Source organism: Onychostoma macrolepis, chromosome 18 (assembly GCF_012432095.1).
Source record: "Onychostoma macrolepis isolate SWU-2019 chromosome 18, ASM1243209v1, whole genome shotgun sequence".
Taxonomy (NCBI): domain Eukaryota; kingdom Metazoa; phylum Chordata; class Actinopteri; order Cypriniformes; family Cyprinidae; genus Onychostoma; species Onychostoma macrolepis.
Genome location: NC_081172.1, coordinates 23,677,147 through 23,704,633, shown reverse-complemented (window position 1 = coordinate 23,704,633; position 27,487 = coordinate 23,677,147). Strand labels below are relative to the sequence as shown.

Sequence of the window (27,487 nt, the reverse complement as noted above, 5' to 3'; positions counted from 1 at the left end):
CATGATAACTAATAAAGTTAGCTAAGGTTAGCATTTGGTAATTTTTTACCAAGTTTCCTTTAGAAGAGAATAGGACACTTTTTTTTTTTTTCAGAACATGGGAATTTTTAATATGTTTTATTAAATGTATAACTGAGAATGCTGTCTTTTAACAATAAAATAGCAAACTCTAAGCAAAATATTTTACTCATCAGCAAGCCGCTATATTCCAATGCTTTTGTTTTTGGCCTGATGTGATTCTACTCTGTCTCTCTCTGTCACATTCTCATGCCTTATTGTTTGACATGAAGCCTCATTACCAAACAGAGAATGGTTGAAAAAGCCCTGTTTTATACTAGACTTAACCTGATAGAGGCCCTTACATCGCTGCCCTTCTATGGCCTTTATGAGGCCCCAGATTACACAAACAGGATTGGCAGATGCAAACATACATTCACTCATCCCAACCAAGATGAACAGATAGATAGAGAATGAACTCACAGGGAAAGGGTTCGAGCGCACTGCACTAATGCCCACTGCACTAATCTGCTGGAATGTCTGGAGAAGGCCCTTGGGGAAAGCAGCTGTTCTCTGGTTCTTCGTAGAGAAATGGGGGAGGGAGATTCCTCATAATGTATGGTGCAGGTGTCCTGAATTTTTAAAATGGGAATTTCCACAGCAAACCACAAGAATTCAGCTGGCGTCCACTTGAATTCACCAGATTCTACATCTTGGGTGTATTTCTGATACAAAAGGAAATGTGTAACATTTAGAGTTTATGCTCATTTTAACAACTGCTAATCAGAGTTTACATTGCATTCATTCATTCTGGTATTTAAAAGTGTCTTACAGTGCATTTAAAATATATGTTCTATCAGTATATGTCTCAGAGGAAAATAAATGACCGTTATTTTTATAGTTTATAATTTGCTCAGATATTCAGCGTACCTCAGTAATATTTCATTTAGGTGTCACTTTTAAGTATTATTTTTATTTTGGAAATCCGCCAAAAAAAACATCAAAACACTTTATTTCGATAGTCCACTTTAGACATTCTGCTAACAGTAAGTAACTTTGCAACTACATGTCAACTAGCAGTCATTAGAGTATTAGTAGAATATCTGCTTAATATCTTCTAACACTTTATTTTGATAGGTCCACAACATACGACATACAGTAATGACTATGAGAAACTTTGCAAGTATATGTCAACTCTGGGTTTCTGCAGGATTTTTAAGCTCAAATTGAAGACTTTTTAAGAACTTTTTTAAGACCTGCACAAATAAAATTAATTCCATATGAGCGGGGTAGGGCACTGTCTATTGTACCATATTAAACTGTAAAATTACTTTAAAAAGCATAATTTACAATTTACAAGTTTTTCACAAAACACTTTTATAAAATTATCATTTTTAACATTTCAGCCTTTAAACCATTTTTAAGAAAATGGATATCTCAAAAGCATTAATTATTATATTGATTTAAACAATTATTACGGTATTAATAAAAGTATTTTATGAATTAAATAACATGAATTAGGGGTGTGCGATATTGACAAAAAATCTTGATTACCGTGGACAGCTGACTCCTGAATTGTTTTGATATTCTTCATATTATGTGTGGTCAGTTCACAGCAGTGATAGAAATTAATCTTTTCCAATAAGTTTTATGGGTATTTTTTTTTACCTTTAAGTCATTTTATATAAAAGTGTGCATCATCTTTTGAGTCAAATTCTTGCATGTGGGCTTTTACCAAGCAAATGAAATCAGTATCACAAAATGAATATTTGCACTGCATCTGAAGTGGCATTTAGATGTATTTACACAGTTTAATGCAGCTCAGAGGGATATAGAATGCTAACCTGCAGTTACAAATGCATAAATAACGTTTCGATATTTGAAACATAAAACGTTGAAAACTGATGTTTGAAATTATTTTTAGATACTTTAAATGTGAAATTAAAACCGCCAGTAGGTGGCAGCAATTCACTGTTAATAAGTGAGTCATTGCAATTGAACCGAATCATTTAAACGGTTGATTCATTCAGGAACGAAACACCGCATGTTGCTCAGAGACGCAAAAACAGTGCTGTGGCTGTGTTTGGAATGATTTTTGTTGGCAAAATAGAGCAAAAGCAGGAAATATGGTGTTTAAAATGTAAGTCTCTTAATATTAACTTAAAATCAATATCACATTTGTAATCATGCTGACTTTTGGAGAAAAAACAGCACTCTTCGTGTGATATTAACTATAAGAAATGATATAAATATACATTTTCTGCCCCCATATCTTAAATTATGTGATCATTCTAAATGTATTTTAATAGAATCGTGCAGTGAAAGAAGGCACTTGTACGCGCACTAGTTTAACCTATGTTAACTGATTCATTCTCTGCCAGCAGGTGTCGCGTTTGGCACAAATATAACTGTTTTCCTGAAAAAGGCAGTAAGCGCAGCACCGAACTTTGGACTTGCAACGCTCATGTTTATTTCAAGAAATCGTAGCCATTTGTTTAAATGTCATTAAACAAACTTGTAGCCAAGTTTAATCGTCACATTCAGCCATATCGCAATTCTGGTCTTTCCGTCCCCAAATTTAAGACCTCTTAAATCATAATTAAGACTTTCTTGTACAATTTAAGACTTTTTAAGGCCTTATATTTTATACAACTAAATTTAAGACTTTTTAAGACCCCACGGAAACCCTGCAACTTATTCTACTAACCCTAAACCTAATCAGTCTACTCTGAGAGTTAGTAGATATGTAGTTGCAAATGAATGAGAATTAGTTGACATGTAGTTACACAGTTATTTATAGTAAGCAGAATGTCTAAAGTGGACTATCAAAAAAATAAAATAAAATAAAATAAATAAATAAATAAAATTTAAAATAAAATAAAAAAAAAATTGCACATAATCACATGTAATCACAACAACTAATTAACTATTTTTAAATTGAAAACCACTTATTAACTTGTGTAAATTACTTATTGAAATGATCAAAGACCAGAGCATTTTTAAACACATTTATTTATTTAATAAAAAATACAAGATGTTATAATACAACACAACCCTTGAACTGTAAATCTTTAGCTAGCATACAAAAGAAGGCTCTCTCAGTCACTGTTATTAGCAGAAACTCTGAAGCCAAATAATGAATGTAATAATTGCATGTGGATGAAAACTGTAAATCATTAAATGACCCAACACAGAAGGTTATTTTTAAAGGATGATTCATCACTGTTCTCTTGGGGTGTGCGAGGAAAGGTCAGAGGATGTCTCATTATGTGGGGTGTGCGTGTATGAGCAGGCATGCCACATGTGCACTCAAATTTGTGTGTTACTGTACAAATAAACCTAAATATAAACATAAACATCTTGATCAAATTGCAATTACTGAATTTTAACTTGTATACAAACTTATGAACCCAAATTGACCCTGTTTCAATGACAACATTTTTATTTACTCATTCATTCATTCATTCATTCATTCATTTATTCCAGAATTACTTGTCAAGTGTAAAACAGATTAAATGGCTGATATTATGCAGAAAAACAGGACTTTCAGAATGGTTTAACCTTTCTGGTTTGATCGAGAATTAACACAGATGTTTACCTTAACTACAGATGCACAACTTACTAAACAGGCACTGTGGCGAGAAGCTCCTGGAAAGCAAATGAGAAAGCAGATGATTACAAACTGTCATTGCTGGTTAGCAAACAGCTACCGGTAGTCATCTTTATAGTAGGCCTATTCAAATACACACAATTCCTGCACACAAAACCACTATAAGTTTATCAGTGAAACATATCTGAATTACTGACATTACAGATCCACTTGTGTAGGCATGCCATGACTGAATCAAAGGTATGCTTTCTTGTGGTAAATGAAAACTGCTCTACTTTGGTACTCCCTAAATATATTTTCATCTACTATGGCTTCATCTACATTTCAGACCGCTACATAGTCTTTTTTTGTCAAACTGATGAAACTGATTTTGAAGATATAAATCAATTCAGGGCTACCAAGATATTGATTTACAAGCCACTGACAAAGAAACACACAAGAAACAGAATAGTAAGAAGAGAATAGTAATGCAGAATATGTCCAAAACATTCTTGTGTTACATACAGTGAGGAAAATAAGTATTTGAACACCCTGCTATTTTGCAAGTTCTCCCACTTAGAAATCATGGAGGGGTCTGAAATTGTCATCGTAGGTGCATGTCCACTGTGAGAGACATAATCTAAAAAAAAAAATCCAGAAATCACAATGTATGATTTTTTAACTATTTATTTGTATGATACAGCTGCAAATAAGTATTTGAACACCTGTCTATCAGCTAGAATTCTGACCCTCAAAGACCTGTTAGTCTGCCTTTAAAATGTCCACCTCCACTCCATTTATTATCCTAAATTAGATGCACCTGTTTGAGGTCGTTAGCTGCATAAAGACACCTGTCCACCCATACAATCAGTAAGAATCCAACTACTAACATGGCCAAGACCAAAGAGCTGTCCAAAGACACTAGAGACAAAATTGTACACCTCCACATGGCTGGAAAGGGCTACAGGAAATTGCCAAGCAGCTTGGTGAAAAAGGTCCACTGTTGGAGCAATCATTAGAAAATGGAAGAAGCTAAACATGACTGTCAGTCTCCCTCGGACTGGGGCTCCATGCAAGATCTCACCTCGTGGGGTCTCAATGATCCTAAGAAAGGTGAGAAATCAGCCCAGAACTACACGGGAGGAGCTGGTCAATGACCTGAAAAGAGCTGGGACCACCGCTTCCAAGGTTACTGTTGGTAATACACTAAGACGTCATGGTTTGAAATCATGCATGGCACGGAAGGTTCCCCTGCTTAAACCAGCACATGTCCAGGCCCGACTTAAGTTTGCCAATGACCATTTGGATGATCCAGAGGAGTCATGGGAGAAAGTCATGTGGTCAGATGAGACCAAAATAGAACTTTTGGTCATAATTCCACTAAACGTGTTTGGAGGAAGAAGAATGATGAGTACCATCCCAAGAACACCATCCCTACTGTGAAGCATGGGGTGGTAGCATCATGCTTTGGGGTGTTTTTCTGCACATGGGACAGGGCGACTGCACTGTATTAAGGAGAGGATGACCGGGGCCATGTATTGCGAGATTTTGGGAATAACCTCCTTCCCTCAGTTAGAGCATTGAAGATGGGTCGAGGCTGGGTCTTCCAACATGACAATGACCAAGCACACAGCCAGGATAACCAAGGAGTGGCTCTGTAAGAAGCATATCAAGGTTCTGGCGTGGCCTAGCCAGTCTCCAGACCTAAACCCAATAGAGAATCTTTGAGGGAGCTCAAACTCAGTGTTTCTCAGCGACAGGCCAGAAACCTGACTGATCTAGAGAAGATCTGTGTGGAGGAGTGGGCCAAAATCCCTCCTGCAGTGTGTGCAAACCTGGTGAAAACTACAGGAAACATTTGACCTCTGTAATTGCAAACAAAGGCTACTGTACCAAATATTAACATTGATTTTCTCAGGTGTTCAAATACTTATTTGCAGCTGTATCATACAAATAAATAGTTAAAAAATCATACATTGTGATTTCTGGATTTTTTTTTTTAGATTATGTCTCTCACAGTGGACATGCACCTACGATGACAATTTCAGACCCCTCCATGATTTCTAAGTGTGAGAACTTGCAAAATAGCAGGGTGTTCAAATACTTATTTTCCTCACTGTACATAGTCTACTATCTTTTTAATTTATAAATTGATTAAAAAACGATCTAAATTACTATATTATTCAAACCCAGGTTACTTTTATTTAATGTTTTCCCCCTGAAAATAATAGCAAAGCTCTAGCAGATAAATAAATACATACTTACTAACTTACTTTACTTACTTGCCTTATTTACTTACTTACTTCTTACTTACTTGTATGCTATATTCCAACACTGCAGGAACATCCTAGAGGTTTTTATGAAGAAGAAAAATTATTTTACTTGCTGGAAAATTCATTAAATCATAATGTCTCCCTTGTACACTTTCAAACTTGCAACCTTAAGACACACACACACACACATATATATATATATATGAAGAGTTCAGATGCAAAAGCCTCTAAGTGCCATCTGAAACTTTCATCTAAAATGAGCATTTTTATCAGGCTCCTATGTTTAGGTTCAGTCATTTTACTCTAATGGCAATACATAGATCATTTTCTATGCAATTAAAGTGAAATAACTGAACATAAATATAGGAGCCTGATAAAAATGCTCATTTTAGAAGAAAATTTCAGATGGCATTTAGAGGTTTTTGCATCTGAACTCTTCATATATATATATATATATATATATATATGCACATATACATATATATATATATATATACACACATATATATATATATATATATATATATATATATATATATATATATATAATTATTAGCCTCATTTATGAAACAAAAACAGAAATAATTTAATGTAAATCTATGTAAATGAATAGTAAAACCTTGATTTAAATTGCTGTATTGGATTTATCAATAATTTACACTGAAATTTGTTCTGCATGAGTGTTTCAAACTGGATAAATTTGATGTATCAGAATATTTCTTATTTTTAAATGTAACAAATCTTGAAAGACTCAAAAGTGCAATTAAAAAAGTTAATGTCAAATTCTAACTGTGGTCTGTAACCTCTTCTGACCAAAAACCTTTTGACTCCTCTGTGGCCTCAAATGTTTTGTGTCTGTTGATGGTTTTCTCATGGTTGTGTCATATTGTTGGTTTACTGCTGCTTGTTTTCAGACGTGTTAAAAGAGCACAAGCTAAGGTCATGGTCACAGCTTTGAATCATGGGCCAAACTGCTGTTATATCTAGTCAGTACACTTTAAATATGGGTGAACGACCAAAACCTCCCAAAACAGATGTTAGTAATAGCAGAAAATACCTAGCATAATGCCGGCCCTCTGCTTTTGGCCCTGCTGTAGTCTCCCAGGTTGCCCAGGCAGTGGATGATAAATGGATTAATGTAATTACTCACAGCACTGCCCACATTCTGGAAGCCGGGTGAAAATTGAGATTCCACAAGGGCCCTTTTGCTTATCTGAGTGTAGGAACATCCGACTTGGCTCCTCTGTAAACTCTAAGTGAAGATCTTTGATTCATAATGGCATGTTTTTTGTCACAGGGTGGTCTTACATTTCCAATTTTAACTGGTGTCAAGTGAATTATAGTAGATGTTTAGAGAAGAACTGAGGGTCTGGAAGAATTTTAGGGCACCTTTGGGGATAACTCAATAAATGAAACTGTTTAAACCTTTTTCACTTGGAACATTATAACAATTTATGGTTAACTTGGTTGTAAAACAAGATTCATAGTGTAAGAGGATATGTATGTATAAATATTCAGGCTTATTTCCAGAATCTAATTAGACTGCTGCTGTGGGTTTCATAGGCAGATATCACTGAGCAAGAAAATAAGCTATGAATATAAGCATGAAGACTCTAAGGTAATTAAAAGATTTGCAAAACTTGAAATAAAGGGAGTTAAAAAAAATTTTTTAAAAAAAGTTAATGTTCATTTTGACAACTGCTAATCAGAGTTTACATTGCATTCATTCATTCTGGCATTTATAAGTGTTGAATTTTTTTTTTCTCTCCCAGCTTTTCCATGGTCTCTTAAAGTCATTAAATCCTATTTCATGAAGTTTTCTCAAAGTAACAATGATAATAAATCACCCATCATTTACACTCCATCATGTTGCTCCAAAACCCTTTTGACTTTTCAAAAAAAACAAAACAAAAAAAAAAAAAATTGGTTTGGATGACTTGACATGGCACTTCACATGCTATATGCTGCAAAACATGTTTTTACAAAACCAGAGCAGTTCATGCGACCGCAACTGAGCGGCTTTTTTCTCTGTTTCTGTCATATATGATCATGGAGATAGTCCGTTTGAACATCACATCCTCTTCACTGTGCATGCAAGAATAGTTTCAGGCTCTGTCACGAGTGTCATGTCCTCGCTCACGTACTTGTTTTCCTATTTCCTCTACTAGATTTTCTCTCTCTCAGTTGAAATTATCACATATACATTCACACAGGTCAACCCACAACTCACACTGTGAATATAGGTCAGAACAGTAGCTTTGCAGATTTAGATAACAGAATTTCAGAAATTGTGTCATTCATAGCCATCTATTTTTGATTTTCATTTTGATTATTCTCATTATGTTCAACAGTACGAAATATCTAAAATTACGAGATTAAAGTCATAATATTTCGAGAATAAAGTCGAAATACTACGAGAATAAAGTCGAAATGTTTTGAGAATAAAGTTGAAATATTACGAGAATAAAGTCGAAATGTTTCGAGAATAAAGTCAAAATACTACGAGAATAAAGTTGAAATGTTACGAGAATAAAGTCAAAATGTTTCGAGAATAAAGTCAAAATGTTTCGAGAATTTAAATCGTAGAAATTAAAGTTATAATATTTTGTGAGTATAGCCTGTATTGCACATGCAAATGGCCCGTATTGAGAGCCACCGGAATTTATTTGAATATTGTTGCGTCCGAGCGGCCGCATCATCTTACTGGGATGCCAATTTTAAGGACTCGCGGAAACAGCTTAATATCAAGAATATTATCTTAATATCAGCTCACACACTCAATCGACATTCCTTTGGGGGGCGCTGTAGCTCTCTTATTTAACCCTTTTTGAATACACTACAAATATATGTGGGAATATTAGCAGATATCATACTATGTGTCATACTCTCGGGGACAGTATGCTTGGAAATAATATTTCATGTCTTCCATTGCATTTGTTATTTGTAGTGCGCCAGCCACCCAATAGCAATAGCTTAAGCTTTGTGCTTTTAGTGGTTTTAATATAAAACAAAGTCTCAGCTTTCAAAATCAGTTTTATAACGAAACACAAATTATGTGTCTTACAATAATTCGATTTTCAAGATCTTTAATGTGGCATGACAGATCGCTGTATTTATGTGAATCAATTCATTAAATTATTGTGAAATTCCACCACCTACTCTGCAACAACGTCTGTGGCGTCCAAACTTTCATTCCTCACATAGCCTGTTTAATTAAACAGCAATAAAACGTTCTAAAGGTTGAAGTGGACTCAAATTTGTTAACATACGTTATATTGTTGTCTTTTCTGCTGTAAACGTTAAGTGACTATTCACAAACTGTTTTATTCATGGTATACTGTAAATGAGGACATACTATTTAACGTCTTTCATTCATTATTTGTAGCGCGCCAGCCAACCAGTAATCGCAACAATTGTGTGTTTTATTGCTTTTACACACAGCTTAGCTTTCAAATTCTGCCAGTTTTATAACGAAATTCAAATTATAAATGCGTTTTTGCTCTTTATTTCAAGTTTATAGCAAGATATAAAGTGAAGGAACATCATAAGGCATGAAAAAAAAAAAAAACAGTTTAGCCTAATTTATAATGAAAATAATGTCTCATCGTTCATTATTGTAATCGGAAAGATGATTGACTTAAATGTCGCTTGACAAACACATTATTGCAATATAGCCTACATATTGTTTGTATTTCGCTATAAAACTGACAGATTTTGAAAACTGAGATTTAGAATCTCCCTGTGCTCCCAATCCAGGCCATTTGCATGCACAAAAGGCTAGAATAGTCTATCTCAAAATATTATAACTATAATCTTTATTCTCGAAACATTTCAACTTTATTCTCGTAATATTCCGACTTTATTCTTGTAATTTCGACTTCATTCTCGTAGTGTTTCGACTTTATTCTTGTAATTTCGACTTTATTCTCGAAATATTACAACTTTAATCTCGTAATTTTAGTTTTTTTTTTTTTTTTTTAACGTGGCACTAAAACACCGTCGTACAACAGTGATTCCCAGTTGAATATAAAATTTATTTAATATAATTTTGATTTTCGTAGAAAATTTTGTTATATAATACAGTGCCCTCCACTAATATTGGCATCCTTGGTAAATATTGATGAAATAAATGTTTTTTTTCGTTTGTTTTTTGTTTTTTTCTCCAATGCATGTTGGCCACAATTATTGGCACTCCTAGAAATTATTATGAGTAAAATATGAAGTATATTCCCATTCATATTTATATTTTTTTAGCACACCAGGGTGACTAGGAGCATGAAATTGTCCAGCCATGACTTCCTGTTCCAAAGGATTATAAATATGAGGAACACAAAGGAACACAAAGATCTTTTTGGCAGCAAACCCACCAGACATGTTTAGTACAAACAGGGATAAAAAGTACCCCACAGTTAAATATACTGCTGGATCTTTAATGCTGTGGGCCTGTTTTTCTGTCAGAGGTCCTGAACATCTTGGTCAGATGCATGGCATCATGGATGCTGTCAAATACCAACAGATGAAAAATCTAAACCTGACTACTTCTGTTAGAAATCTTATAATGGGCCAAAATAAACATCAAAATCAACACAAAAATGGGTCACTGAGCACAAAATTAAGCTTTTGCCATGGCCGTCCCAGTTCCTTCACCTGAACCTTATAGAAAATGAGTGGCGTGAACTGAAGAGAAGAAGCACCGACATGGAGCTGGGAATCTGAAGGATCTGGAGAAATTATGTATAAAGGAATGGTCTCCGATATCTTATCAGGTGTTCTCCAAACTCTTCAGGCATTACAGGACAAAACTCAGAGATGTTATCTTGGGGAAAGGACGTTGCAATAATTGGGTGCCAATAACTGTGGCCAACATGAACTAGAGAAAGCATTTATTTCACAGTGAGATCCCCCACCACCACCACCACCACCACCACCACCACTTTCCATTGTTTTACTTCAATGATAAGTAACCTAATGTAGGTGTAATCTAATAGCACACATCATAAACCCGTCTTTTTTAGGCAAGTATTTATAATGGGTATCATGTCATGACTCATGAAATGTTTTTAATACGACGGAAACTGTATTTAACATGATCACAATCTATTAAAAACATTGTAAGTTAGGCCTATTAATTGTAATGGTTTCATTTCCATGGCTATTCAAGCAACGAATAAATTATATAGAGAAAGTGAGCAAAGAACACAGTATCAACAGAGCTTTTTGAAACTCTGAATCAGTTAAAAAGTTAAACCATTGAGTCACAAAATGATTCACTGTTTTGAAGCGCTCCAATCAGATTGTGTATCGCGAATCATTTGATTTAGATCAGGACTTCGGAGCGAGATCGCAGGATGTTTTTATCCCCACCGGGGATGAAAATAATTCAGCAGAGGCAGGGTTGCATAAACCAGAGTGGAAATCCCCCCCCCCCCCCGGCAAATCGCACCCTATATATATATATATATATATATATAGTGGGGCAAAAAGGTATTTAGTCAGCCACCAATTGTGCAAGTTCTCCCACTTAAAAAGATGAGAGAGGCCTGTAATTTTCATCATAGGTATACCTCAACTATGAGAGACAAAATGAGAAAAAAAAAAAAAATCCAGAAAATCACATTGTAGGATTTTTAAAGAATGTATTTGCAAATTATGGTGGAAAATAAGTATTTGGCCAATAACAAAATTTAATCTCAATACTTTGTTATATACCCTTTGTTGTCAATGACTGAGGTCAAACGTTTTCTGTAAGTCTTCACAAGGTTTTCACACACTGTTGCTGGTATTTTGGCCCATTCCTCCATGCAGATCTCCTCTAGAGCAGTAATGTTTTGGGGCTGTCGCTGGGCAACACGGACTTTCAACTTTTCGATGGGGTTGAGATCTGGAGACTGGCTAGGCCACTCCAGGACCTTGAAATGCTTCTTACGAAGCCACTCCTTCGCTGTTCGGGCGGGTGTTTGGGATCATTGTCATGCTGAAAGACCCAGCGACGTTTCATCTTCAATGCCCTTGCTGATGGAAGGAGGTTTTCACCAAAATCTCACGATACATGGCCCCATTCATTCTTTCGCTTACACGGATCAGTCGTCCTGGTCCCTTTGCAGAAAAACAGCCCCAAAGCATGATGTTTCCACCCCATGCTTCACAGTAGGTATTGTGTTCTTTGGATGCAACTCAGCATTCTTTCTCCTCCAACACGACAAGTTGAGTTTTTACCAAAAGTAAAAACTCAACTTGCAATCCTCTTCTGGATCATCCAAATGCTCTCTAGCAAACTTCAGACGGGCCGGACATGTACTGGCTTAAGCAGGGGACACGCCTGGCACTGCAGGATTTGAGTCCCTGGCGGTGCAGTGTGTTACTGATGGTAGCCTTTGTTACTTTGGTCCCAGCTCTCTGCAGATCATTCACTAGGTCCCCCCGTGTGGTTCTGGGATTTTTGCTCACAGTTCTTGTGATCATTTTGACCCCACGGGTGAGATCTTGTGGAGCCCCAGATCGAGGGAGATTATCAGTGGTCTTGTATGTCTTCCATTTTCTAATAATTGCTCCCACAGTTGATTTCTTCACACCAAGCTGCTTACCTATTGCAGATTCAGTCTTCCCAGCCTGGTGCAGGTCTACAATTTTGTTTCTGGTGTCCTTTGACAGCTCTTTGGTCTTGGCCATGGTGGAGTCTGGAGTTGGACTGTTTGAGGTTGTGGACAGGTGTCTTTTATACTGATAACGAGTTCAAACAGATGCCATTAATACAGGTAATGAGTGGAGGACAGAGGAGCCTCTTAAAGAAGAAGTTACAGGTCTGTGAGAGCCAGAAATCTTGCTTGTTTGTAGGTGACCAAATACTTATTTTACTGAGGAATTGACCAATTAATTCTTTAAAAATCCTACAATGTGATTTTCTAGATTTTTTTTTTTCTCATTTTGTCTCTCATAGTTGAGGTATACCTATGATGAAAATTACAGGCCTCTCTCATCTTTTTAAGTGGGAGAACTTGCACAATTGGTGGCTGACTAAATACTTTTTTGCCCCACTGTATACACATGTATATATGTGTGTGTATTACAAATTATATGCTACAAATGATGAGGTTGAGTGAGGATTTACATTAGAGGAGTAGGCTACTTAATTGAAAAATAATCTTACAATGCACCAATTTCAAAGTTTTTATTTATTTATTTATTTATTTATTTATTTTTTTTTTAATGGTTTTGTTATCTTTGTTTTTCAAATCTGTGAGTGGAACCAGAAAACAACCAAACAGCATGAGTTTACTTAAATATTACTCAGAGTTAGATTGAGCAATGCAGTTAGCCAAATAACACATATAGATTTATCCGTCTACTGAACAGTTATTTTAAAGGAAATCAATCTTTGTCTGAAGATCTGACATCTGAGGTCTGTTTATTTATGATGAGAAATGAGGTTAAAGTTCAAAGTAAACCTTGCGATCAATAGGAGTTGTTGCTGGTGGAAATTTTACTGTAAGTCAATTTAGCTACCGACATATCTACAGTCTGAAAACTAGATGTCAGTGACCTTATCCATGTGCCTGTAATGTATCACATATAATGTCACTGAATGTCTTACAGACATAAATGTACGCAACATGTGAGTTATGTAATGTCATCATCATGCACAATGCTCACTGTGGAGCTGTAAAATAGCTACAAGACAACAAGTATGTCCATTATTTGGTTTGACCTCTCTGAACAATTCCATTAAAATGATTTAAATGATTAAAATGTTACAGGAACACCATACTGTTCTCCAAAAGTTTGGCTACTATGAATGCTTCAGATAATTATGTCAAAAACCTATTGTCCTTAAGCAACTCATTGACAATACATGCATGCATAACTAAAATGCCTAACTAAAACTTCAATTAGCCATTGATTTCACATTCATTTGACCTGCTCTTCAGAATATACAACACATGGCGAGAACCTGTGACTCTGTCTCAAAACCTAGTGAGCTAGTAACTTACTGGCCCTACATGGGTAGCTAGTCTAGTCCTAACTGAAAATGGAACTGATTGGAGACACTCTTCACTGGCACACAAATAGTGTTCCTTATCTGACACCTGTTGAAATTTACCAATATTTAATATTTATATATTAGTATACTAATATTTAAATATTGTGTCTTGTGTATTTGTTTTTTTTTTTTCTAGTGATATTAGTTTCTCTTTTATTTGTTCCCCCTGAAGCTTTAATGAGGGCAAAACTCTCTTATGTGAAAAAACAAAACAAAAAAACAGCAGAGATAGAGCATATGTGTGAACTGAACAGGCGCCATTTGTTCAGGAGTTTTTTAATAAATTTTAAAATATATTCCACCTTGTAACCCAAGTTATTATTATTATTATTATACTCACAGCAGACAGAGACTGAAGCACCCCACTGCCGTAGACACTAAAAAAGGTTACAAAAGCTTTTCATATTTAAACTTCTCACAGTCTTTCATAACTGCTGAATCAGGTCTGTTGATGTACAACCTTTGGCCGACGCCCCCTCATGTATTCTTTTGGAGCACACTTTTTTAAAGTATGCCTGCATCTGTTGCATCTCCAAAATGTGATTTAATGCATGTGAAATTGAGTCATATGAAGTAATTACTGGCTGATCTTATAAGCAGCTGAGCATTGCTATTGCCGTCCACACTTCAAAAATAAACAAATAAAATGTGTGTTGATGAAGAAGCTTTGCTGAGCTTACAACAAAGCATAACAGCATATCATGACTGCATACAATTTAAAACAGTCCATTTATCTCAAATATGCCTGTGATGCCTTAAAATGTGTGTAGGTGACAGCAGGAGGAAAATTCTGTCCACAAACTGCAGTATAGCTTCATGTCATTTGGTTTTCAACTGGTGAGCTATAATTGTAAAAATATCAAAAGGTCCAATAGGTGAACCCTTTAACTCTCTGAAGTCATTAAGCTTACAGTATTTTTGACAGTTTGTAGTTCTCTGGGACAAATTAAGACGTATAACAGCTCTGCATGCTCATAATCAATGACGCCTTTACTGCTCTGTTCTGATTCTACTGTACTGATTTAGAGGTGTAGGAATATGCTAGTGTAGTAACTGGAGAAATACAAAGTAAAATAAATAAATACAAATAAAACATAATCCTTACTTTAAAAGTAAAATACTGTAAAAATGTAATTATTTAAAAAAAAATGTTAATTGATTAACACCAAGTTTTGTTACTCAATATGGCAATATGTTGAAAAAGTAATGAATCTAATGGGACTGTTAAGTGTACAGTTTTCAGAAGTGAAAAAGAACAAGTCATCTTATAAGTTACCTAAGATTCTCATGTTGCTGTCATATTTTATTATTTATTTTTATTGCTAAGTTGTTTCAATCACATTTTATTTTTATTTTTTTTTTTTTGTTCTTCATGATTGACAGCAAATATCCTTGAAACCTTCAGGTCTATCACTGTCAAGTTTTGCATTTGTGCAGTTCACCAGACATGTGTCAATCTGTGACTGGTCATTAACCCTCGCATTAGAAGCAGGGGAGACTAGACTATCGGTCTGAAGTCCGAGCCAAAGACCATATTTCTTGGTCTTGTAACGGGTTTGGGGGCATTTAGACTCAGTCTTGACTTGGACTCAGCCTACTCAGATTTACTCAGACTCAAATGAGCTGGTACTGACTGCATCACTGTTCTGCAATGTACACCAGGGAATGTCATGGGTGAGCAGTGACCATAAAAGACAATAAAGCAGCCCATCAGGATACACTAAATCCGTTATCTGTACTCATGCTCACTGCACCCAGCAGCTGTGTCACACAGGTTTAAGTCTCATCCGTGTCACGTTCCAATTTCATCATATGAACTACTTCTATAGTGATTATTTTCCTTTTTGGAGATCGACAGTACACTTAAAAAAAAAAAAAATGGTGCTATATAGCACTAAAAGTGGTTCTTGGCTCGTAATCATAGGGGAACCACTTTTGGTGCTATATAGCACCATGTCTTTAAAGGTGCTAAAAGGTGCTCCTTTGTCAAATGGTGCTATGTAGAACCATAAGAGGTGCCATATTGCACTGTATTTCTTCAACAAAAATGGTGCTAAACAGCACCAACAGTGGTTCTTTGGCTCGTAAAGAACCTTTAAAGGGGCTTAACAGGTTCTTTGTACGGCAGTGGTGCTATATAGCACCTTAATCACCCCAAAGAACCGCTGAAGAACCATACATGAGCTTAACAGGTTCTGTTTATGGTAGCGGTGCTATATAGTCCCTCAGTCATGCCAAAGAACCGGTGAAGAACCGCTGAAGAACCACTGAAGCACCAAGATTTGGTGCTATACAGCACCAAAAGTGGTTCCCCTATGATTACGAGCCAAATAACCACTTTTAGTGCTATATAGCACTATTTTTTTTTTAGAGTGTACTGGTTACTGTATGATTTCACTGTTTGTCTTTATGATAAACTTGGCATTGTACAAAAATGACTGTTATGTGGCTCTGTTCTATGTTGTTTTGGATTAAAGTGTCAAATGAAGAAATAAACAAATAAATATCCAAAACCTCTGTGTTGCACAGAACACAACCTGCCACACTTGGTCCATTGTTCTGGACCTCTTCCCACTTGCTCTTAAAAATAAAGTGCTAAGTTCATTCAGTTTTACCCCTTTCTTTCCTCTTATGAGTGACTATATCTATATGTGGAAAGACTCCTTTACCTCAATTTCACATGTAACTGTTCCATCCTGTTTTTAAATTGATTAAGAATGAGGGCTTTCATGATTTAGGCTTTTTGTAGACTGCAGTGGAATGACTTTAGGGTCATGGAGTCATATCCTCTCCTTGAAGTCCTTGATGCTTACCATTTTAAATTTTCTCACCATATGACATAATTTAGATTACAGTAATTTGTCAAGGCATTTTGTTGCATCTGTGGTTGAACTGTGGGGTACGCACACAGTGTGGGAGTTTGTGTGGTTTGAAAAGAAGTACAAAATATACTATCCATATGTAAAGTAAATAAGCAACACAACATTTGAAATTAAATCATTTTAGGTTACACTATATTCATCCATGTACTTTAGGAAGTTGCATTTCTACATGTATTTATTTAGATTTTTGCAGAGTGCAACTTGTTAATTTTGAAATAATAATGTAAATAAAAAGTAAGTAATGTTATTCAGATTGCAATCTTATTAATATTCAAATGATATGTGTTACTACTGAATGGAAACATTGGACACAATTATTGAAATTTCATTGGTCCAAAATCCTGCTCCACACAGTTATATTATATTAATTTATTAGATTGAATTAACACATTTGATTGTTTCAGTCAGCATTTTCACTTTCAGTGAAAAAAGATTTGCTTGACACCTGGAAAATCACTTGTTAGAACACAATGTAAAATGTAGTTATTCATTCATATAACACTCAGACAAATTTAAGCAAAGCAAAACGTAACACTCCTATGATTATTTTCTGTTATGAGGCACAATATTTGCCAAACTTTGCTATGTGTCAATGCATAATATTCTGTGGGACTGTCTTCCAAATTTTTTTTTTTATTCTTCTTCTTTTTTTTTTTTTTTTTTGTCTATTATACAATATCTTATTTAATTTTGTGAAATAATAAACAATATATATTAAAATGCATTCTTAGTTTTAATTTATCTTTTTTAATAAACTAATGTAAATAAAGTTCAACAAACTTAGCAACTGCACTGCTTTGTCAGAGCATATAAAGAGCAAATGCAGAGTTAGGCTAATGCAAATACAGTCCACATACACATACAGTAACAGCTATTGATGTAATCATTCATGGCCAGCGGTCAGAGAGATCATTACACTCGTCTTAGTCCATCCTCTAAAAATACCAAGGATCCAAATCATGAGATTATAGACTTTGCCAGAAAAGATACTGAGTAAATGATTATAGGTTTTTGTGCAGTGCATGAAATGGTTGGGGCAGAGTCAAGCCTAAAACAAGTCACACAAATGTTTTCCTAAATGGGCAACTTATCATTGCATAGACTCATGGATTTTAAATTCTGTTTTTACTATTCTACAGAGCACTGAGCTATTAATTGAAATTCTGGAAAGACGAGAATGTAAGTCTCATGAAATTGAAGATTGAGACAGGGTCATTAATTAATCAGACAGGTATATTATGCAAAGCAAAAAAAAAAAAAAAACCTTTATACTGTGCTCCTGCTAACTGAATACTTAAAGAATAAAAAGGAAAGATAAAAAATCACTAAGAAATACTGCCGGAATCGACCCCTGACCTCCAGTAAAAGAGCAATGAACAGAAGAGTAGTTTAATATATGACTAGATTAGGCAGATCTCACAGAACTGATAAACAAGTTTTATAGCTGTTCTCTTGATCTATGCTTGAATCATTTGGTTGATCACTGAACTACAGCCTAATGTAGTTCAGGTCTGACTTAGGGTGAAAAGTGTGCATTTTTAGTGAAAATGTGCAATTGGTACCTTTAGGATCTATTTTTACCTGGTATAGTAATTACTTAAGCTTATGTAGCGAGATTAATTTAGTCTTTTTTTTTTTTTTTACCCTCTGATTGTCTGTCCCAAAAATAATAGATAGTCTCTCATAGCACATAGTATCATGCAAATGATGTTGTGTTCAGTGCAGTACAACTACAAATGATTCTTTTCTCTGTGTTGTTGAAACTGTAATGACATCTGTCCCATTCATTCATATCTACATAAACGTGAATATAAAGTTTCACTTTCCAATAGGTCTGATTACATTACACAAAGGCTCGGTATATCCCCCACCTCCCCCAACACACACACACACAAACACTTCTGTTGAGTTCTATTGTATAATAGTGAGTGAGTTATAAGTACTATAAGATAACTACTAAAACAAAACTTTATTAACTATATTTTACTCAGCTTTAACAAATGTATGTGCGTGGGGGGCTAACTACATTAGGCTGTAGTTTAGGTTGTCAGATTTAGCTCACTTCTGTACAAATTTGTCCCAAAACATTATGGTTAAGTACACGCACGCACACACAATTCTCTTTTTATCCAAGAGGTGGCACTGTTGAGTTTTCAAAATGTCCATTTATCCATGAACATCCCTAACTTTAATTATTTGCAAATAATTGTATTAATTGAATTTATTTAATTTCCATTATAACAATAATAACGTTGTATTATAACTTAAGGTTTATGTGTTGTTTTACACGTTAATACAGGCACAACAATAATTTAAGTTAGACATTTACTAATTATTTTATAATGATTATGCCGAAAAATCAGTTGTTATGCTCCTGACTTATCCTACTATCCTACTAACTGCATCATATTAGAAATGTAAATAATAATAATAATAATAATAATAATAAATAAAAATAAAAATAAAAAAAAAACTACACAGAAACACGTCCAGACACTCGTGTTACTAAAGTAATGGAACTGAACATTTTGAAAAAGGGAAGGACGAAAGAGTTAAACGTTCGAAGTCCATTCAGCTCTTTCCTCCAGCATTTCCAAAATGACAGTCAGCTGACGAGAAAAGTTTTGGTTTCCGAACTATGTTAACGAACTCTGAGATTCAGCGACCCCATTGGCTCGCTCCGAACCATACGTCACGGCTGCTATAAAACTCAGCAATGCTTTTAAACTGTACTGTAGTGTGTCGAGTTTAAAAACACTCTCAGCTCGATCTGTGTCAGCAAGCGCACTTCTTTTACGTTCCACTCACCCGTTTGACCACGATGATGTCTGCTCACGAGGAGTCACCAAAGTGTTAAATGTTTGAAATCCAAGGCCGCCGAAATTCACTTGTAAAGAGAGGAGAAAAAGATCCGATGCATCTTTGCAATAGACTGTGCCAACGAGAGCTCATAATCTGGAGTTAAGAGAGCAGTGCAAAGTCCTGTGCAGTCTCTGTTTTCCTGCTAAGAGTAAAGCATTTAAACATCATCAAGCTGGCTCACTCTCTCCCGACCCAGCCCGCTTTGACAGCTGCTCTTCACCCGCTCTGGAGGACGGTCAGCAGCAAGAGGATGGCATCAGAGCTGGCACTGAGCAGCTCCGACCTGCCCACCAGTCCCCTGGCCATGGAATATGTTAATGACTTCGATCTGATGAAGTTTGAGGTGAAGAAAGAGCCACTGGAGCCCGATCGCAGCATCAGCCAGTGCAGCCGCCTGATCGCCGGGGGCTCCCTGTCTTCCACCCCGATGAGCACGCCCTGCAGCTCGGTTCCCCCTTCCCCAAGCTTCTCGGCGCCCAGCCCTGGCTCCGGGAGCGAGCAGAAGGCGCATCTGGAGGATTTCTACTGGATGACCGGCTATCAGCAGCAGCTCAACCCGGAGGCGTTGGGCTTCAGTCCCGAGGACGCGGTTGAAGCGCTGATCAGCAGCACACATCAGCTCCAGAGCTTCGACGGCTATGCTAGAGGGCAGCAATTCAGTAGCGCAGCCGGCGCGGGAGGCGCCATGGCCGGGGAGGAGATGGGCTCCGCCGCCGCGGTGGTGTCCGCAGTCATTGCCGCCGCTGCAGCGCAGAACGGGGCACCTCACCACCATCACCACCATCATCACCACAGCCACCACCAGCAGCACCAAACCCCAGGGGTCCAGTCCAGCAACAACTCCTCTGCCACCCACCACCAGCACTCCCACCTGGATGACCGCTTCTCGGACGAGCAACTCGTTACCATGTCCGTGCGGGAGCTCAACCGGCAGCTGCGCGGCGTCAGCAAAGAGGAGGTGATCCGACTCAAACAGAAGAGGAGAACCCTCAAAAACAGAGGCTATGCCCAGTCGTGTCGCTACAAGAGGGTCCAGCAGAGGCACGTATTGGAGGGCGAGAAGACACAGCTCATGCAGCAGGTGGACCACCTCAAACAAGAGATCTCCAGACTGGTGCGTGAGAGAGACGCGTACAAAGAGAAGTACGAGAAGCTCGTGAGCAGCGGCTTCCGAGAAAACTCGTCGAGCAGCGACAACAACCCCTCATCCCCGGAGTTTTTCATGTGAGTTCCCTAAAAAGCCTAAAAAGAATCAATAAAGCTTTTAAAAGTTTTGTTTTTCAGTTTTGGGGGTTGTTAGATCAAGGCTGACTTTTTTTTTTTTTTTTTTTTTTAAGAACTGAAGTCAGTTCTTCTTGAGTTTTGGAGGCTTGTTGTAGCCTGAATATGAATATAGCATTTATATTATTCTCTGAATTAGTTAATATTTTGATGTGTATGCATATTAATATTTTGATGCATATACACTCATGATGTTGACCTTCATTCACCTTTTGCATTTATTATTATATATATTTTTTTTTTTTGCCAAATATGAAAGTTTGCCATTTTTATTTTTACATATATATTTTTTGCTCTTTTGCCAAAGTCCAAGGATTTTTATTTTTCCCTCCATTATCATCTCATGCCTTCTGCTTGCTGTTTTGTGACTTTACATGAGAATCTATTGACTATATACAGAGACATGCCATTGAAGTGCCTGCATGCTGGACATGCATGGTCTTTTTGTTTGTTCTTTATTCCCCCTCTGTTTTTTATGTGCTTGAAAATGAACTTCTACTTGGAAAAGAACTTCTGCTCAGCATGGCATTCATACATTTCTTTCATTTCCCAATCACTTTTTTGGAATACGGACTAAAAAAGTGAAAGGAGCATCATGCCATCATCCTCCCCATGAAAAAGTTGATCCATACAGTTAATTCTCTGTTGAGAGCCAACTGGAAGCAGTGTTGCGAGGGAGAGAACAAGGACCTGGTTTCTAAAAGGAATTCTCCCTCTGGGACTTAAACAGTGTTGTTGCTAAAAGCGGTTTGTGTATTTAATGTCAAACCTTTGCATTTTGATAACTCTGGAATGAACTATTTTTTTTTTCTTTTTCTTTTTGCATCATATAAGAACAGTTAGAGGTAGTACATGCCACAGGTTGACACGGAGAAAGTGACTTAGAGTTTAGATGATGCCTGTTTCTTTTTGTTAGAAGTTTGGGAAGGCTCCAAGTTTGCATACAGCTGGATTTTTATCATGCGTAACTTGATCTTTTTGCAGCATGTACTTGCAATGTAAACAACAGTTTGACAGTTGTAGTTCCTGTTGTAGCCTGCCATTTACTGTATTTTAAAACGAAAGTATTAAGGTAGAATTATAAGTCAACATGGAAAATCATACATTCAGAAAAAAAATAAAAATAAATAATGTCTGATATAAAATCTGACCTATTTGGAATGAGTTGCACTAAATGTAGCTTGTAGCAAATTATATATCACATATTGGAATCTATCTAGAACGCTAATTTAAAAGGCGCCCGTCATGGCTTTGCTGAAAACTAAAGGATATAATCTTATTTAGATATATATATATATATATTGTCAAGCAGGTCTCAATTTTATTTTTCTTTCTTCCTTTCTTTCTTCCTTTCTTTCTTTCTTTCTTTCTTTCTTATGTTGTTAATAAATTCATTATTTACATGGCAATAATGTAGTAATCAATATTAAAATGTCTGGACATTGTTTTATGGTCAGGGATTGATACCCTGCTTGTATAAAATCAGGATATGCCGTTCATCAATAAATTCTTAAAACTGTTAATTATTATTATTTTTTTTTCATATATATATATTTTGCTGTGCAAAATCATTTTACCCACTAACCATATGTGATGTTCATATATGCTTATTTTCATTTCATACAATTATAATGATATGCAATAAAATGCAATTTGGGCCACTTAAAGTTTCTCTGGATGTTGTTTGTTAAAGTTTATTTTATTTTATTTTTTTATTAATTAATTTCGTTTTTTTTTTTTTTTTAGTTGTTTAAATCATAATTCTTGTTAGTAGCCTGTTTTTATTAGTCTTATCCAGTGCATGCATTGCGCAAAACATGTTTGTCATGTTAAAAATAGACTGTCTAGCGCAAGATTCAGACTGAAACTATGTAAACAGCATTTGCTCTTATCATATAGTTGTTTGGCTCAAAAGACAACTATTTGTTAACACCACAAAGTGCTAATTTTTTTCAAGATGTATGGCAATTTTACTACAAACACAATCTCATAAATTCTCAAGTATTCTCTGGAAAAGACTACAGGATTACAGGGCTTTTAGCACATAATGTTTGATACAGTTTAAATAATGAATTTTATGGCAGACAACGCTGGAACATTCCAAAGTTCAACACAATCTCAATGCAATGGACTTTGCTTTATGTTTAGAATGAAGTTATAGCGCCGCTGTAGGTGTCACCTTTCTATCTTTCTTTAGTAACTCACAAGAGAAATTGTGGATTAATTGATAAAAGCTATACTTTTTAACTGGGTGCAGGTTGTGTGTTCTGTGTTGCACAGATGTCTCAGTGCACAGAACAGTCTTTGAAACTCCTGGAACAGCTGTTTGGATAGGTCTTGAGTTACAAAAATAAGAGAGTCATTTAACTGCAAATATAAATGGTTGTAGTTAAGAAAAAACAGCATGTTTACGCATCCGCCTGAGACATACATGTTTATAAGAGGGCAGAGTTGCATGAGCGCAGGTACTAGGGGTTCTCAATTGGTGAGCCGTATTTCTGTTCTGATAGTGCTGCAGATAGCAGGGAGAAGTCTGCGATAAATGCAAATAGAAAAAAATAAAAAATAATAATAATCATCATAATCTTTATAAAAAACAGTAAAATAACACTTTGAAACTCTGAGCTAAATTTAGCCACATTCACAAATTTGTTTATTTTTTACAAAATATAATTTTCAGTTTGTTACGTTAACAATTTTGCATATTGCTGGGCTTGAGCAGTTGATGTTAATATTAATAAATTCAAATGGTTTGATTTTTAAGGACATGTTGTTTACCTTTGCATGATAAACAATGTATCTTAAGTGTTATAATGTTAAATTCTGAGGCAAAATAAGTTGAGAACCACTGTACTAGTGAATGTTTTTGGAGGTCAGAGTAAACATTCACATCCTGTATATGTGTGCAAGAAAAATAAATAAATAAATCTTAGAAAACACAGGCATACAAAATAGTTCCACACAAAGAGAGAAAGTCAATTACAGATACATTTAATCTTCATCATGATTAACAGTGCTCGGTTTGTTCTGAGATTTGTTCTTTAATTACTAATTCTGTGCCTTTCCTCTATGTGAAGGAGACTATGTGCTTTGTCGTCCACCTCTCCTGAAACAAGAGCTGTGGAGGAGGGAACAGGAGATCGGGCGAGAGAGTATAGCTGGAGAGTTGAAATGATTTTCCCAATGATTAATTACTCAGAAAGGGGCTGACTTGAGCCTTGTAAAAATTATAAATCATGAATCTGTATGGCTGCAGCTGTGTCCAAACTGGGCTTTTAGCATGCATGCGAAAACGGCAATTTGTTACAAATCTCTCTCTTATGTGCACACATTTTAGTACTTTGAGTTGGCAAAACCTTAGACATCTCCTTAAACTTAGTGTGTATTGTAGAAATTAAGGAAAGCACAAACTGTAACTTGACATTTTTATGATTTTATCTGCTTTCTAGAATTTGGAATGCATTAATGTCCTAAAACCTTACACTTTAAGTTACTTAAAATATTGTTGTTACAGCTGGGATGTTATGATCCTCATTTCTGAAAATATGTTTATTTATTCTTATTATTTTCATCATTATTTAATGTGGAAGAAAAAAGTAAAAAGCAGTTAACAGCCTCAGTAAGAGTAGAACATTCATTGATTCAATGTAAGAGCGAGTGCAGGCTTTAGTGAAGTCTGTATTTCAGCATTTGAGTGTATCTGTGTACAGAGGAGGTCAGTGAGCGAGATGTAGAAATGTGCACAGTCATTACGAAGATCCTTAACCTCAGGGGAGACCTTATTCATTTCCTGTGCCAGTCCTTAAGTCAAACGCATACGCATATAGGCATAACACTCTTCCTATGGATCTGCAGCTACCTTTTGTCCATTTTCACTTTTAATCAGCTAACAACTAACAGCTTTGCTCAACAAATTTGCCCACCGATTTTGCATTATTTCGATTAGTTGACTTAATGAAATTACACGGTCATCAATACCCATGTTGTACATTGCAGGCTGTATTGAAGCTTTATTGGAATTTGGTGTACATGTTACTTCATGTACACTAAATATACATGACGTCATGATAGATAGATAGATAGATAGATAGATAGATAGATAGATAGATAGATAGATAGATAGATAGATAGACAGATAGACAGATGAACAGTTCAGTTTTGGAAGTCTTTTGGCTTGTGAGTGACGCGGGTGAAATTGAGAGAGCTTTCGGAAAGATGTGCACACACTTTGAAACTGTGTGTCAGAGTATTGGGGTTTTCCAGAGATGCAAAGACGCAACAAAGATGAAGATGATGCATGTATGATACAGAGAGCAAGTGAAACATCTTTGGATTAAAAGTATTTACTTAGTCTTTTATTTGGGCAATGGCATGCAGTTCTAAAGAAATTTTTAAAAAAATGTTTACAATGGAAAACAACTGATGTATAATAAACATAAGTTTAGATAAATATCACCTAAATTTGGTATAATAAATTTGACAGCTTCCTTTTTTTTTATGCAAGTGTGTGTCAATAAATTCTCAGAAATGTGCATGTAGAGATATATTTCCAGGCATTTTCTGGGTGATATGTAAAATCATCTGTAATCTAATTTCCTCAGTTGATAATGAACTGTAATTTATATTTGCAGTGCACCTAACAAATGTAGTGTTGAGCCTTTAATATGAATGCTAAAATATTTATTTGTCAGTATTCATTAAATTAATATAATAGGGGTTAATTTACTTAATTGTTTTATTTTATCTACAGCCAACATTACAATTGACCATATTACCTTTTTTTTTTTTTTTTTTGCAAGTTTCTCTCATATTAGTAATTTAGACCTTTAGGCAACTGAGAATAAAAAGAAAAACTGTGAAATTCAGTTCCTCTTCATAATGTATGGCCCTTGCATGCGGTTCTTATAACATTTTGAATAATTTTCTTTCACACACTTTTTTTTCCCTCATCCTTTTCCTGGGTAAAGGGTGCAGTGTGCGTGTGTCTTCAGCATTTAAAGTATTACACTGAGCTTGTCCTATGTGTGATGTAAATTTAGGTTTGACATAGCCTTACAATTTTAGATTGTTTAACTTTTTTTATGTTTCCTTCCAGACAGAATATTCTATTTCTGTGATGAACGGCATCCTCAACTCTGTTTTGAAGTAATCCTTTATCATGACTGTATGTCAGTTAGAATTAAAATCAAAATGAGATTAAAATATGAATTTGGAGTTTAATGTGTACATTATAGTGTAGTGGAATTGCATAAAATGCATGTTAATGACTATGCACTCAAACAACATACACCGTACTATCACACCTTTGACTACTTCAAAAAAAAAAAAAATAGTAATAAAAAAAAAATATATATGTATATATATGTATGTATATATATATATATATATATATATATATATATATATATATATATATATATATATAATTTAATTGTGAAGTAATTATGTGTCTTAAAAGAGTTCAAATGTAGACTGCACAGTGGAAAATTAATATTATATAATAACTATAATCACTATTAGACTACATGGCATATGTGTACACTGAAAATTCCCACACACACACACATCAACTTTCCCCCCTAAAAAAATGGATGTCAGTTTCCATCAGTAATAAAAATTAAATACCTTATGGAAACAGTAACAGTGTTATTTTATTTCTGTAAAACTAGATTGAAAAATAGATATTGAAGAATAGATTGTTGTGTCTTCTGTTATTTAATTATAGATGCACACCTCGGTGGAACCTATTCATCAGAAAAATAATACTGTCAGATAAAGCTTTTTTTTTTCTTCAGTGCAGATTAATCAAATATGAACAACTTGCAGTTTTTATGTCTCTGACTGTTTATCTTTTACATAAATATTGCATAATATAATAGTGTTTAATAATATAATTTCAGTTTATAGTGCAATCTCTCCACAAAGATCACTATAAAAAATGTTACATCATGATGAAGCCACAATTTCCATTTAGTTTGTGGTGTATTATGACATCTCTTTCTTTCTCTTTCTCTGTCAGGTCTTCTAGAAAGTTCCTTCATCTGTGACTATGAGCCCTCTGAGCCTGGCCTTGATGAGGTAAAACAATTTCACCTGTATCTCTGACATACAATACAACAAAGGTAATGTTATCACATACAATAACTGAATAGTGTGGAGGAGACCAAAAAAAAAAAAAAGTGTAGATCAAATAATAAAATGCAGTGATCTTGTATAGGTATCCAAAAGTGCCTTAATATAATTTAAAAGTGCATTAATATTTCTTAGGACAATGAGATAATCAATTTATTTATTTATTTTTAACAATGACTGAGTACTTTACAGTGTATCTGACGTCTACCTCACAGTGAGGCTGGTGCTTCCTGAAGTGCTGTACGAAACATTTTTCTCACTTTACACCAGACTAAAAGCAAGTGTAAATTCACCTTCCCATAGGCCCGAACTCTCAGTGCTGGGTTGATGAATTTCTGAAAGCCCAGCTGAAGCACAATCCATCTTTCTCCAGGCTCAGTGTGTACTCTTGTAGGACTACACCAATGACATCTCACTGAAGCACCTCGTGCAC

General features: G+C 35.5%; 1 protein-coding gene across 1 annotated transcript in view; it reads left to right on the top strand.

The window, feature by feature from the left end:
* Positions 1 to 18,802: 18,802 nt before the first annotated feature.
* The window catches only part of mafa (MAF bZIP transcription factor a), a 110,900-nt gene continuing 102,215 nt past the window's right edge, over positions 18,803 to 27,487 (top strand). Inside the window, exons 1-2 of the mRNA XM_058750997.1 lie at positions 18,803 to 20,865; positions 26,942 to 27,000. Of these exons, the coding sequence (XP_058606980.1) occupies positions 19,892 to 20,865; positions 26,942 to 26,969 (1,002 nt within the window). The 5' untranslated portion in view covers positions 18,803 to 19,891 and the 3' untranslated portion in view covers positions 26,970 to 27,000. The remainder of the gene's footprint in view (positions 20,866 to 26,941; positions 27,001 to 27,487) is intronic.